Source organism: Delphinus delphis, chromosome 13, assembly GCF_949987515.2.
Source record: "Delphinus delphis chromosome 13, mDelDel1.2, whole genome shotgun sequence".
Taxonomy (NCBI): Eukaryota; Metazoa; Chordata; class Mammalia; order Artiodactyla; family Delphinidae; genus Delphinus; species Delphinus delphis.
This window is the reverse complement of record NC_082695.1, coordinates 1052355-1065635: the sequence shown is the minus strand read 5'-3', so window position 1 is coordinate 1065635 and position 13281 is coordinate 1052355. Positions and strand designations below refer to the sequence as shown.

General features: G+C 40.8%; 1 protein-coding gene across 9 annotated transcripts in view; it reads left to right on the top strand.

Moving 5' to 3' along the window:
- EP400 (E1A binding protein p400) overlaps positions 1-13281 on the top strand; it is a 110827-nt gene that overhangs the window by 22571 nt on the left and 74975 nt on the right. For all 9 annotated transcript variants that reach the window (XR_009521660.1, XM_060027840.1, XM_060027839.1 and 6 more), the window contains one exon: positions 12110-12200. Coding sequence is in view for 8 of the 9 variants with exons in the window: in XM_060027840.1 (XP_059883823.1) it covers positions 12110-12200 (91 nt within the window). In the remaining variant the exon portion in view is untranslated. The remainder of the gene's footprint in view (positions 1-12109; positions 12201-13281) is intronic.

Sequence of the window (13281 nt, the reverse complement as noted above, 5' to 3'; positions counted from 1 at the left end):
ATACACATTTCCCCCAAACTATTTGAGAGTAAATTGCAGACATCATATCACACTTGCATCCCTAAGTCCTTCTTCATATGGTATCAGGTACGAGTGTTACCTGACCTAACCGTGGTATAACAATCAATTCTGGAAATTTTACAGTAACTTTTACTATGACTAAGCCACAGCTCACGTGCAAATTTTGTCTCTTGTTCCGGTGACATCCTTTGTATAGTTGTTTTTCTCCCAGTCTGGGATCACCCGTTGTGTTTAGTTGCCATGCCTCTCTGGTCTTCTTTAATCTGGGCAATCTCCTCGCTCTTTCATGCCTTCACATTTTTGAGAAGTGTAGGTCAGTTATTTTGTAGAATGTCGTTTGACATGGGCCACTAATTCTGTTATCTATTGGCGAGTCCTGCTGGAGTCAGCTGCCACGTTAAAGACTGCAAAGTGGATTTTCTAACTCCATTATTCCTTCTGCATTCATTAGCTGGCATTCTGCTGTAATGATGAACTTTCTTTTTTCTTCCATTACGTATATTCACATACAGATTCTTATTTCATTTTCATATGTCATTAACGGTATTTATTTATTTAAATTTATTTAATTCAGTACAGTTTATTCTTTTTGGTCTATAGTTCTGTGAGTTTTGTTAAATGCCTAGAGTTGTGTAACCACCACCACCCAAGAGACAGAGGAGTTCTGTCATCCCCCCAGATGTTCCTCATGCCACATCTCTGTCGTCAAATTTTCTCCCTCCCTTAACCTTTGTTCTCTGTCTATGATTTTGCCTTTTCCAGAATAAAATATAAATGGAATTATACAGTATAGTATATGCATGCTGCCTTTTCAGTCTGGCTTCTTTCAGTTAGCATAATAATTAATGCATTTGAGATTCATCCACGTTGTTGAATTTGCCAATTGTTTCCTTTTTTTGCTGAGCGGTATTCCACTATATGAGTGTTCCCCAGTTTGTTGAGCCATTCACCCTTTGAAGGACGTTGGGTTGTTTCCAGTTGTTGGCATACCTAGGAGACAGGTTTCTGGGCTGTTATTAAGAGTACATTCAGTTTCACATGCGACTGCCAAACTTTCCACAGTGGCTGTTCCGTTTCACATTCCCACCAGCGGTGACTGAGAGTTCCTTTTGTTCTGCGTCCTCCCCACTACTTGTTCTTGTCAGTTTTCTTCTGTAGTTATTCTAATACGTATGCAGTGGTTTTAACTTGTATATCTCTAAAGACTAATGATGTTGAACAACTTTTCTTTTTCATGCGTTCATTTCCATTTATATATCTTCTTCGGTGAAGTATCTGTTCATTTCCTTCACCATTTTTTTCCCAGTGAGTCATTTGCTTTATTGTTGCATTTGAGAATTCTTTATATAATTGGGATATAAGCTTTTTGTCAGATATAAATTTGCAAATATTTTTCCGTCATTCTGTGCCGTATCTTTTTCTTCTTTCATATCATTTTTTACAGAGCAGAAGTTCTGAATTTTGATGTGGTCTCTTTTATCATTTTTTTTCGTTTATGGATTGTGATTTTGATATATAAGAACTCTTCACTCAACCCAAGGTCACAAAAATTTCCTCTAGTTTTTTTTTTAGAAGTTGTATAGTTTTATGTTTTACATTTAGGTCTGTGATCCTTTTTTTTTTTTTTTTCCGATACGCGGGCCTCTCACTGTTGTGGCCCCTCCCGTTGCAGAGCACAGGCTCCGGATGCGCAGGCCCAACGGCCATGGCTCACGGGCCCAGCCGCTCCGCGGCATGTGGGATCTTCCCAGACCGGGGCACAAACCCGTATCCCCTGCATCGGCAGGCGGACTCTCAACCACTGCACCACCAGGGAAGCCCGTGTGATCCATTTTGAGTAAAGTATTGTATAACATGCAAGCATCGGTAGAAGTTTATTTCTTTGTATATCGACAGCCAGTTAGTTGAGCAGTGTTTCTTAAAAAGACTGTCTTGTATCTGCTGAATTGATTTTGCATCTTTGCCAGAAATCAGTTGATCCTGTCCGTATGGGTCTGTTTCTAGGCTCTCTTCTCTTCCATTGATCTCTGTGTCTATCTTTTTGCTTAATGCCACACTGTCTTTACTACTGTATCTTTGTAGTAAGTCCTGAAATCAGTTAGTGTGAGTTCTTCAACTCTGTTCTTTTTCAGAATTGTTTTGGTCATTCTGGTTCCTTTCACTTTTCATATACATTTTAGAATCAGCTTGTCGATATCCATAGAACATCCTGCTAGGATTTTTTTTTTTTTTTTTTTTTTTTTGCGGTACGCGGGCCTCTCACTGTTGTGGCCTCTCCCGTTGCGGAGCACAGGCTCCGGACGCGCAGGCTCAGCGGCCATGGCTCACGGGCCCAGCCGCTCCGCGGCATGTAGGATCCTCCCGGACCGGGGCACGAACCTGCGTCCCCCGCATAGGCAGGCAGACTCTCAACCACTGCGCCACCAGGGAAGCCCCCTGCTAGGATTTTGATTGAGATTGGATTGACTCTATTGACCTGTTTGGGGTGAAGTAATATCTTGAGTCTTCCAGGCCAGGAATATGGTATGTTCTCCATTTATTTTTGTCTTCTTTGATTTCTTTCATCAGTATTTTGTAGTTTTCAGCATGCAAATTCTATGTATGTTTTGTTAGACTTATACCCAGCTATTCCAATTTTTCTGTGGTGCTATAGATGGTACTTAAATTTAAAAATTTTTTTCTAGTTGTTGATTGCAAGTATATAGGAATACACTTGATTATGCAACCTTGCTAAACTCATTTATTAGTTTTAGGAGCTTTTTTGTAGATTCCATGGGATTTTCTACCTAGAGAATCATGTCTGCAAAGAAAGCAAAATTTATATTTTCTTCTATCTGTATGCCTTTTATTTCTTTTTCTTGCCTTATTTGCACTGGCAATGGCAGGGACTGGCATGGACTTGCACTGTGATGCTGAATAGGAGTGATAAGAACAGACAATTCTTACCTTCTGGATCTTGAGGGGAAGCATTTAGTCTTTCACCATATGGAGTATGATGTTAGCTGTAGACTTTGTAGCTGTCCTTTATCAGGTTAAGGAAATTCCTTTATTCCTAGTATTTATCATGAATGGATGTTGGATTTTGTCAAATACTATTTGCTGCATCTATTCACATAATCATGTGATTTTTCTTTTTTGGTCTGTAAAAGTGGTGAATTATATCATATTAAGGTATAATTTGTAGGCAGGGACTGCACAGATCTTAAATGTTAGAATTTGTTGAGTTTGACAAGTGCCCGTGTAACCCATACACGTGTCAGGGCGTCCACTTCCACCAAGTCTCCTTGTGCCCTGCCAGCCATCCGCTACCCAGCCCCCCCGCCCCAGTTTATTACTATTTATTCTATTACTGTTTATTTTGATGTTCAAAGTATCTGTAATTTGACCAGTGGGAGCCCTTTCAAGCGGGCTCTAGTATACTTTTGACACATCCCTGGCGCTGTCCAAGTACTTCCTTACATTCTGGCACAAAGTGTTTAAAGTTTATCTCGCACATGCCTTGATTCAGTCCAGGAATCAGTCATTTCTCCAAGGAACTGTGTTCTTTTTGGTGGGGAATAATAATTTGAACCCAATATTTAGGTGTTCTTGTAATGAATTTGATACAACTGAAGATAAAATTTCTTGAATTGGAAATTGTCAGAAAGTTTATTAGTGGGACAAATTTCCTGTTAGTGCTTAGAGGAATGTAATACATCAGTGCGTTTATAGACCACATTGATAAATATTTGCATAAGAACCGTGGGACAGTGGTTGGCAGGGAGTGCCTGTAAACTTAGGTTGCATGGTCTCCACAGTGACACAAATTAAACCCTCTGATTTACTGTCATACTCACCAGATTGCCAGAAATTAAATTGGACAGAATCTGTTGATTTAGGTCTATGAGATTCTTACCCACTGTTGATTGGGAGTGTAGCATGGAAACATTTCACATGATCTGGAAAAGGTGAGCGTGGGTAGCCCCTTTTGATCCAAACAGCATGCTCTAAAGGTATTCTTGTGTTTGTGTGCCAGAAAACACATCTAATAATGGTCCCAGCAGCATCGTTTCTTCTAATAGCCCCAAACTGGAAAGATACATAATGTCCGTCAGCAGTAGAACAGGTCAGCGGGTCATGCACATTCATATAGAGGAATGCCAATAGTAATCAGTAGTGAAAAGGAGTGAGTCGGTGTGGGCGGGTCTCAGCAGCGCCCTGTGGAACAGAAGGAGTTACGGGAGAGCCCAGCTGCAGCGTTCCTTCAGGTAAAGTTCACTAGGAAGCAAAACGAAACACAGCGTAGCGTGGAGCTAAGCCTGTAGGTGGTGGCACCAGGGGAGAGTGTTCACGCGCAGTTCAGGTGGGGAGGGGGATGCCTTCATAGTGCGTGGGGTCTGCGGGGCGTGCGTAACAGCTTGTTCTTAAGCCTCGGGATGAGTACACGGGTGATTGCTTTATCATTACTTTTTAAACTTATAAGTTTTTCTAATTCTCAGCATTTTATTATGAAAAATTTCAGACAGGAAAGCTAAACAGTGTTCAGTGAACACTCACATCCCACTGTTTAAATTCCGTGATTATGCACAAATAAGTGAAATTCACATAACCATTTTTATATTAACCGCATAATGTTCAGTGGCATTTAGTACATTCACAGTGTTAAGCAACCACTGTTATGTATATCAATTTCTAAAATATCTTTATTGTCTTAAAAGAAAACCCCGTACCCAGAAAGCAGTCACTCCCCAGTACCTGCTCCTGCAGCCACTGGCAGCCACCAGTCGGCATCGTCTCCATAGATTGACCTAGTGTGGAGTCGTGCAGTATTTTGTGTCTGGTTTCTTTCACTTAACATGATGTTTTCAAGGCTCACCCACATTGTAGCATGCCTCGGCACTCCATAGCTCTTTATGGCAGAGTGTGTACCCATTGTACGGGTGTGCTACATTTTGCTTATCCACTCTTGATGAATATTCGGACTGTCTGCAGCTCTTGGCTGTTGCGAACAGTCCACTATGAATACTTAGTAGCTACCCCATTTTACGTCCCATCAGCAACAGACAGAGCTTCCGATATTTGTATATCCTTGCCAACTCTCTTTTTCCTGTTAAAAGAAATTCTGGCCATCCTAGTGAGCGTGAAGTGGTGTCTCATTGTGTTTTCTTTTGCATTTCTCTTATGATGAGTGATGGTGGGCATCTTAATGTGCTTGTTGGTCATTTGTATATCTTCTCTGGAGAAAAACCTATTCAAGTTTTGAAAAAATTTTTTTAAAAAAATTCTATGATTAATTTTACTATGCTTTTAAAAATCACGTTATTTAATGTTATAAATATTTAAGAGACCTAAAAGAGGAAAACCAAGGAATCTCCATTTTGAATTATAGATCTTTGTCGCAAATACTGGTGGATGTCTAAGGAGACAAGAAAATGGAGAGTCTGTCAGGAAAGAATTGAAATGAAAAAACATACCTTTTGTTTTCTTCGGAAAAAAAAAAATCTCAGTATGAGTTTTATTATTTACAACCAGTTGTAGAATTTTTATATTGACCAATGAAACTCTAGAAATAAATTCAGAATTCCTTGTATTACATACACAGTATATTAATTTCTGTCTGCTTCCAAAAGACTTTGAGGTAGTGTTTTTTTCTTTCTTCTTTTTTTTTTTTTGGCCGCGCTTGTGGGATCTTAGTTCCCCGACCAGGGATTGAACCCCGGGCCCATGGCTGAGTCCTAGCCACTGGACTGCCAGGGAATTCCCCAAAATAGTTTTTATTACAGTTATTTAGATCTTAAAAAATCCTAAGTGGAGATTATTTTTCAGTGATTATAGCATTAAAGGGAATGAATAATTATAGTTCTGTAACCCTACCCCAACTATTGATGTTTTTTTTTTTTTTTGCCATTTAAAAAAATATATTGAAATTCAGTTGATTTACAATGCTGTGTTAGTTTCAGGTGTACAGTAAAGTGGTTCAGTTATACACACGTATATAAATATATGTATTTTTTTTAACATTTTCTTCCATTATAGGTTATTACAAGATATTGAGTATAGTTTCCAGGGCTATGCAGTAGGTCCTTGTTGGTTATCTATTTTATATATAGTAGTGTGTATATTTTAACCTTAAGCTCCTGATTTATCCCCCAACTACTGATTTTTTTATTCTTTTAAAATTTTATTTATTTATTTTTAGCTGCATTGGGTCTTCGTTGCCATGCGCGGGGGCTGCTCTTCGTTGTGGTGCGCGGGCTTCTCATTGTGGTGGCTTCTCTTGTTGCGGAGCACGGGCTCTAGGCGCACAGGCTTCAGTAGTTGTGGCACGCAGGCTCAGTAGTTGTGGCTTGTGGGCTCTATAGAGTGCAGGCTCAGTAGTTGTGGCGCATGGGCTTAGTTGCTCCTCAACATGTGGGATCTTCCTGGACCAGGGTTCAAACCCGTGTCCCCTGCATTGGCAGGTGGATTCTTAACCACTGTGCCACCAGGGAAGCCCCTTAGTTTTTTATTTTAATGAAGTTCGATTTATCAGTTTTTTCACATGGATATCCAGTCTTCTAGCATCATTTGGTTGAAAAGACTTTTCATTCCATTTGGGTTGCTTTGGTGTCTTTAGGAACTGGCAAGGTTGTGTGAGTCTGAGTCTCCCTCTGGGCTCTCTGCTCAGCTGTTTTTATCTGTCGTCCATCCTTAAGCAGCACTGTGCCATCTGCTGAGTCTTGAAGTCCAGGCTTCCTCTTGTTCTTCCCTCAAGAATCTGTTTTCAATTCACCAACCTCTGTGTCCCCACCCTACTCTTCAGCCTATCCAATGAATTTTTTAACTTTCAGACACTTTTTCTGTTCTAGGTCTTTATTTGGTTCTCTTTCTTTTTAAAAAAAATTTATTTTTTTACTGAAGTATAGTTGATTTACAGTGTTTCTGGTGTACAGCGAAGTGATATATATATTCTTTTTCAGATTGGTTCTGTTTTTTAATCGTTTCTTTTTTTCTGTCAGGATTTCCTCTCGTCTTTCATTACAACATACCTTTATGTCCTTGGGCGTCCTTATTAAACCTACCGTAAAATCCCTGCTGCTACTTCCAGAATGTGAGGCGTCTGGGGGTTGGTGTCCATTGATTGTTTTGAGTATGGCTTGTGTTTTCTTGTCTCTGTGCTTTGGAGTAATTTTTTTTAAATATATATATTTTTAACATCTTTATTGGAGTATAATTGCTTTACAATGTTGTGTTAGTTTCTGCTGTATAACAAAGTGAATCAGCTATATGTATACATATATCCCCATATCCCCTCCCTCTTGCGTCTCCCTCCCACCCTCCCTATCCCACCCCTCTAGGTGGTCACAAAGCCCCGAGCTGATCTCCCTGTGCTATGCGGCTGCTTCCCACTAGCTATCTATTTTACGTTTGGTAGTGTATATATGTCCATGCCACTCTCTCACTTTGTCCCAGCTTACCCTTCCCCCTCCCCATGTCCTCAAGTCCATTTTCTATGTCTGCGTCTTTATTCCTGTCCTGCCCTTAGGTTCTTCAGAACCATTTTTTTAGATTCCATATATATGTGTTAGCATACTGTATTTGTTTTTCTCTTTCTGACTTACTTTGCTCTGTATGACGGATTCTAGGTCCATCCACCTCACTACGAATAGTTCAATTTCATTTCTTTTTATGGCTGTGTAATATTCCATTGTATATATATGCCACATCTTCTTTATCCATTCATCTGTCGATGGACACTTAGGTTGCTTCCATGTCCCGGCTATTGTAAATAGAGCTGCAGTGAACATTTTGGTACATGACTCTTTTTGAATTATGGTTTTCTCAGGGTATATGCCCAGGAGTGGGATTGCTGCTGGGTCGTATGGTAGTTCTATTTTTAGTTTTTTAAGGAACCTCCATACTGTTCTCCATAGTGGCTGTATCAATTTACATTCCCACCAACAGTGCAAGAGGGTTCCCTTTTCTCCACACCCTCTCCAGCATTTATTGTTTGTAGATTTTTTGATGATGGCCATTCTGACCGGTGTGAGGTGATACCTCGTAGTTTTTTGCTTTTTTGTTTTATAAATTTATTTATTTGTTTTTATTTTTGGCTCCATTGGGTCTTCGTTGCTTTGTGCGGGCTTTGTCTAGTTGCTGCAAGTGGGGGCTGCTCTTTGTTGTGGTGCGTGGGCTTCTCATTGCGGTGGTTTCTCTAGTAGCGAAGCATGGGCTCTAGGCACTCAGGCTTCAGTAGTTGTGGCACGTGGGCTCGGTAGTTGCGGCTTGCGGGCTCTTGAGCGCAGGCTCAGTAGTTGTGGCGCATGGGCTTAGTTGCTCCGCAGTATGTGGGATCTTCAGGGGCCAGGGCTCAAACCCACGTCCCCTGCCTTAGCAGGCAGATTCTTCACCACTGCGCCACCAGGGAAGCCCCCTCATTGCAGTTTTGATTTGCATTTCTCTAATGATTAGTGATGTTGAGCATCCTTTCATGTGTTTGTTGGCAATCTGTATATCTTCTTCGGAGAAATATCTGTTTAGGTCTTCTGCTCATTTTTGGATTGGGTTGTTTGTTTTTTTTGATATTGAGCTGCATGAGCTGCTTGTATATTTTGGAGATTAATCTTTTGTTAGTTGCTTCGTTTGCAAATATTTTCTCCCATTCTGAGGGTTGTCTTTTCGTCTTTTTTATGGTTTCCTTTGCTGTGCAAAAGCTTTCAAGTTTCATTAGGTCCCATTTGTTTATTTTTGTTTTTATTTCCATTTCTCTAGGAGGTGGGTCAAAAAGGATCTTGATGTGATTTATGTCATAGAGTGTTCTACCTATGTTTTCCTCTAAGAGTTTTATAGTGTCTGTCCTTACATTTGGGTCTTTAATCCATTTTGAGGTTTTTCTGTGTGTATGTTGTCAGGGAGTGTTCTAATTTCATTCTTTTACATGTAGCTGTCCAGTTTTCCCAGCACCACTTCTGTCTTTTCTCCATTGTATATTCTTGCCTCCTTTATCAAAGATAAGGTGACCATATGTGCGTGGGTTTATGTCTGGGCTTTCTATCCTGTTCTATTGATCTATAGATTCTGTTTTTGTGCCAGTACCATACTGTCTTTTTTTTTTTTTTTTAAATAAATTTATTTATTTTGGGCTGTGTTGGGTCTTGGTTTCTGTGTGAGGGCTTTCTCTAGTTGCGGCGAGTGGGGGCCACTCTTCATCGCGGTGTGCAGGCCTCTCACTGTTGCGGCCTCTCTTGTTGCAGAGCACAGGTCCCAGACGTGCAGGCTCAGTAGTTGTGGCTCATGGTCCTAGTTGCTCCACGGCATGTGGGATCTTCCCAGACTAGGGCTTGAACCCATGTCCCCTGCATTGGCAGGCAAATTCTCAACCACTGTGCCACCAGGGAAGTCTTGATTGCTGTAGCTTTGTAGTATAGTCTGAGGTCAGGGAGCCTGATTCCTCCAGCTCCGTTTTTCTTTCTCAAGATTGCTTTGGGTATTCGGGGTCTTTTGTGTTTCCATACAAATTGTGAAATTTTTTGTTCTAGTTCTGTGAAAAATGCCATTGGTAGTTTGATAGGGATTACATTGAATCTGTAGATTGCTTTGGGTAGTAGAGTCATTTTCACAATGTCGATGTTTCCAATCCAGGAACGTGGTATATCTCTCCATCCGTTTGTATCATCTTCAGTTTCTTTCATCAGTGTCTTATAGTTTTCGGCATACAGGTCTTTTGTCTCCTTAGGTAGGTTTATTCCTTGGTATTTTATTCTTTTTGTTGCAGTGGCAAATGGGAGTGTTTCCTTAATTTCTCTTTCAGATTTTTCATCATTAGTGTATAGGAATGCCAGAGATTTCTGTGCATTAATTTTGTATCCTGCAACTTTACCAGATTCATCGATTAGCTCTAGTAGTTTTCTGGTGTCATCTTTAGGATTCTCTATGTATAGTATCATGTCATCTGCAAACAGTGACAGTTTTACTTCTTTTCCGATTTGGATTCCTTTTATTTCTTTTTCTTCTCTGATTGCTGTGGCTAAAACTTCCAAAACTATCTTCAATAATAGTGGTGAGAGTGGCCAACCTTGTCTTGTTCCTCATGTTAGAGGAAACGCTTTCAGTTTTTCACCATTGAGGACGATGTTGGCTGTGGGTTTGCCACATATGGCTCTGTTATGTTGAGGTAAGTTCCCTCTGTGCCTGCCTTCTGGAGGGTTTTTATCAGAATTGGGTGTTGACTTTTGTCAAAAGCTTTTTCTATTGAGATGATCATATGGTTTTTATCCTTCAGTTTGTTAATATGGTGTATCATGTTGATTGATTTTGAATTGGGTTTTGGGTATCGTGAATGATAGGTTGCAGAGACCCTGAGATCTGTTATATCCTTCTGAGGAGTTCTGCTGGTTTGCTTTCACATCTAGTTAATGTGATTGGATTGAAACTGTAGACTCTGCCTCCTGAGATCTCAGTGTGGTTATGCTGGCCTGTGCTTGGCGTCTTGGCATGTGGGTGGTCAGGAGGCAGCCAGAAAAAAGGGGAGCTTGGGGCCCATCTCCGCTGCCTCCTGTGGCGATTCTCCCTTACCTGTCTCCGCTCTGGTCTCCTACTCTCCATCCTAGTAGTCTTCAAGCCAGTGAGACCCTCCCTGTCTGGGTCTGAGACTGGGGCCTGCCCTTGTGCCAAATGCCGTAAACCCAGAAGCGTCCCCTAGTTTCATTCCCTCCTTGCAAGTATCGAGTCCCATGCTGTATCTGCCCACCTTTTCACATTTTTAATATTTCTTTTAGAGTTTGTATTTATCTTGAATGTGTTTAGTCCAACAGGAAGTACTTGGCCATTACTGGACACAGAACCCTGTATCAATTTCTTTTATTAAAAAAAACCACAAAACCTTTTTTTGATTACAGAAGTAATACATGTTCATTGTAAAACATTTAGAAAATTTAGAAAAGTGCACACACAGATTATAAATTGATTGTAATCTTGTCCCCAGAGACAACCACTGTTCACATATTGTCTGTTTTTTAAATCATTCTTTTCTCTTCTCCCTCCTTCCCTCTCTTCCTTCCGCCCCCATCTTTGTTAAATGTAAACAGGGGGTGCTTACTTTCCCTTTTCCTTACTCTGGGGCCTTGCCCCATGTGAGGCAAAACCTGCAGCATGGCTGGTCCTGGCAGTGTAGTGTCCCTTCCTAGGGATGCTGGGGTCAGTAGCCACTCTCCTGGTCCTGGCAGTGTAGTGTCCCTTCTTAGGGATGCTGGGGTCAGTAGCCACTCTCATGGTCCTGGCAGTGCAGTGTCCCTTCCTAGGGATGCTGGGGTCAGTAGCCACTCTCATGGTCCTGGCAGTGCAGTGTCCCTTCCTAGGGATGCTGGGGTCAGTAGCCACTCTCACAGGCAGTTTCTTTGTTCGGACACCTGTAACTTTTGCATTTAAAATGCCTCGCTGAGTAGAGTGGATATAATTGAATTATTAAAAAAGTTAGCAACTGTTAAGCATCGTGCTTAGCCTTTGGTAGCCCTTCAGGGGTAGTGCAGAGGTGTCAAGGGTGTAGGGCGCCCAGAGTCAGCTAGTTTCTGTCTTTGCCGGTAGCTTTTCACTTAAACATTTTAAATAACCTGTATGTATTTCACACAGTTATATATCAAGTAGGGTACTAACTGCAGTACCATTTTGAAGTCAATTAGATAGTGCTTAATTGGAGTTTTAGCGCCATTTTCCAGTAGGAAGACAATTTCAGTCTTCTTATCATTCAGCTTTTGTGATTTTGGCGGGCTGAGCGACGCCAGGCAGTGTGACTGGTCAGGAGGCTAAGTTGTAGTCCTTGCCGAGACTGAGGTTTCCTGCGTTAGCTTCTGCTGTCATTGTGTGTGCAAAGCCAGCTCGTTTCTGAAGGACTCTAGATTTGCATTGAACTGAAATTCCATTTAAAACCAGAATGCAAATCCTTTTTTATCCTCCAGAGGTAAGTTAGAACTTTAAATTATTTATTATAATACATCGGGTAGATGACATTTCTCTTCTTAAAAAGAAGGGAAGTCAGTGTTTGGGATAATTATGATAGTTTTAGTTTACATTCATTCTTGTAATGCATTTAAATTATGAAAATCTCAGTTTTTCCTTTTTTTTTTTTTTCCAGCAACAAGCCCTTGCAGGGACCCTTGTGGCAGGGGCTGGCAGTGTGATCGAAACGGACCCCTTTAAGAGGCAGCAGGCGGGACCTCCGGCAGGTATGTCACGGAGCACAGGCTGAAGGGCCCCCGGAGCCAGTTAGCGTCTTAGTTTGGGAATTCCAGTGTAGTGGCCACCTGTTTCTAAAGCGTGGCCCCTAAGGAACTTAGTTTTGGTTAGTTTCTACTTTGAAAGTTAATTTTTCTTTTGTGGTAATCAGCTAAACAAAATGTTTATGTGCATGTTTATGTGTGCTGAAGTTAGAAACTTGTCAGTTGAGTAGGTGTATTCCAGTTTGGTTTCTGTGTGCATTTGTAGGCTGTTTAGCCCTCATGACATGATGAAGTGTAAAGCCATCTGCCTTTTCAAATTGTCACTCATTTTACAAACTGAATTTTTTCTCCAAGTTAGGAACTTAATACACATTTTGTGTAAAAGATTCAAACAGTTTAGAAGGGTGTAGTTTAAGTCTGTCTCTGGTTTGGTATTCCTTCCCCATTCCCTAGCCACAGAGCTGGCTATGTTTGTTCAGTTTCACAGACAAGCATTGCTACAGGTGTGTCATTCTGAAAAAGTTCAAATGTGATCCTATATATATACACTGTTATGTCTTTAATATGAATTGACTAGGCCATCTTCCCCAGGCATGGACCTCATTCTTTTTGATAGCTGCAAAATACTGCGCCCACTGCATGGGTGCTCCCTTCTTTAGGCATCAGACCCGTGTTAGCATTCATTTGTTAGCATCACCTTTTTTCTGTTGTAATCAAAACCTGATTGAACATTCAGTTTCACAGTTTTTTCTATACATGTCTGTCCATGTATCTAAAAGCAGCGCTCCAAGAGTGAAATTGCTAGATCAAAATGTGTGCATAGTTAAGTATTAGTGAGGCTAAGTTGCCCTCCAAAAGGGTAGGGTCAGCTTTTGCTCCCGTCAGCAATTTCTGGTTCTCTCAAATTTTGGCCATTTTATTAAGTATCTTTTAATCTTTGTCGATCCAATGGGTAAAAAATAAAATCTTTGTTTTGATAATGGATTTCTTTAATTTTGATGCGGTTTCAGTTACCTCTTCATGTTTTTAACCATTTGTGAATGTGTTCCTCTGCTCGTTGTTTGTGTTCTTTGCCCATTTTGTCTTT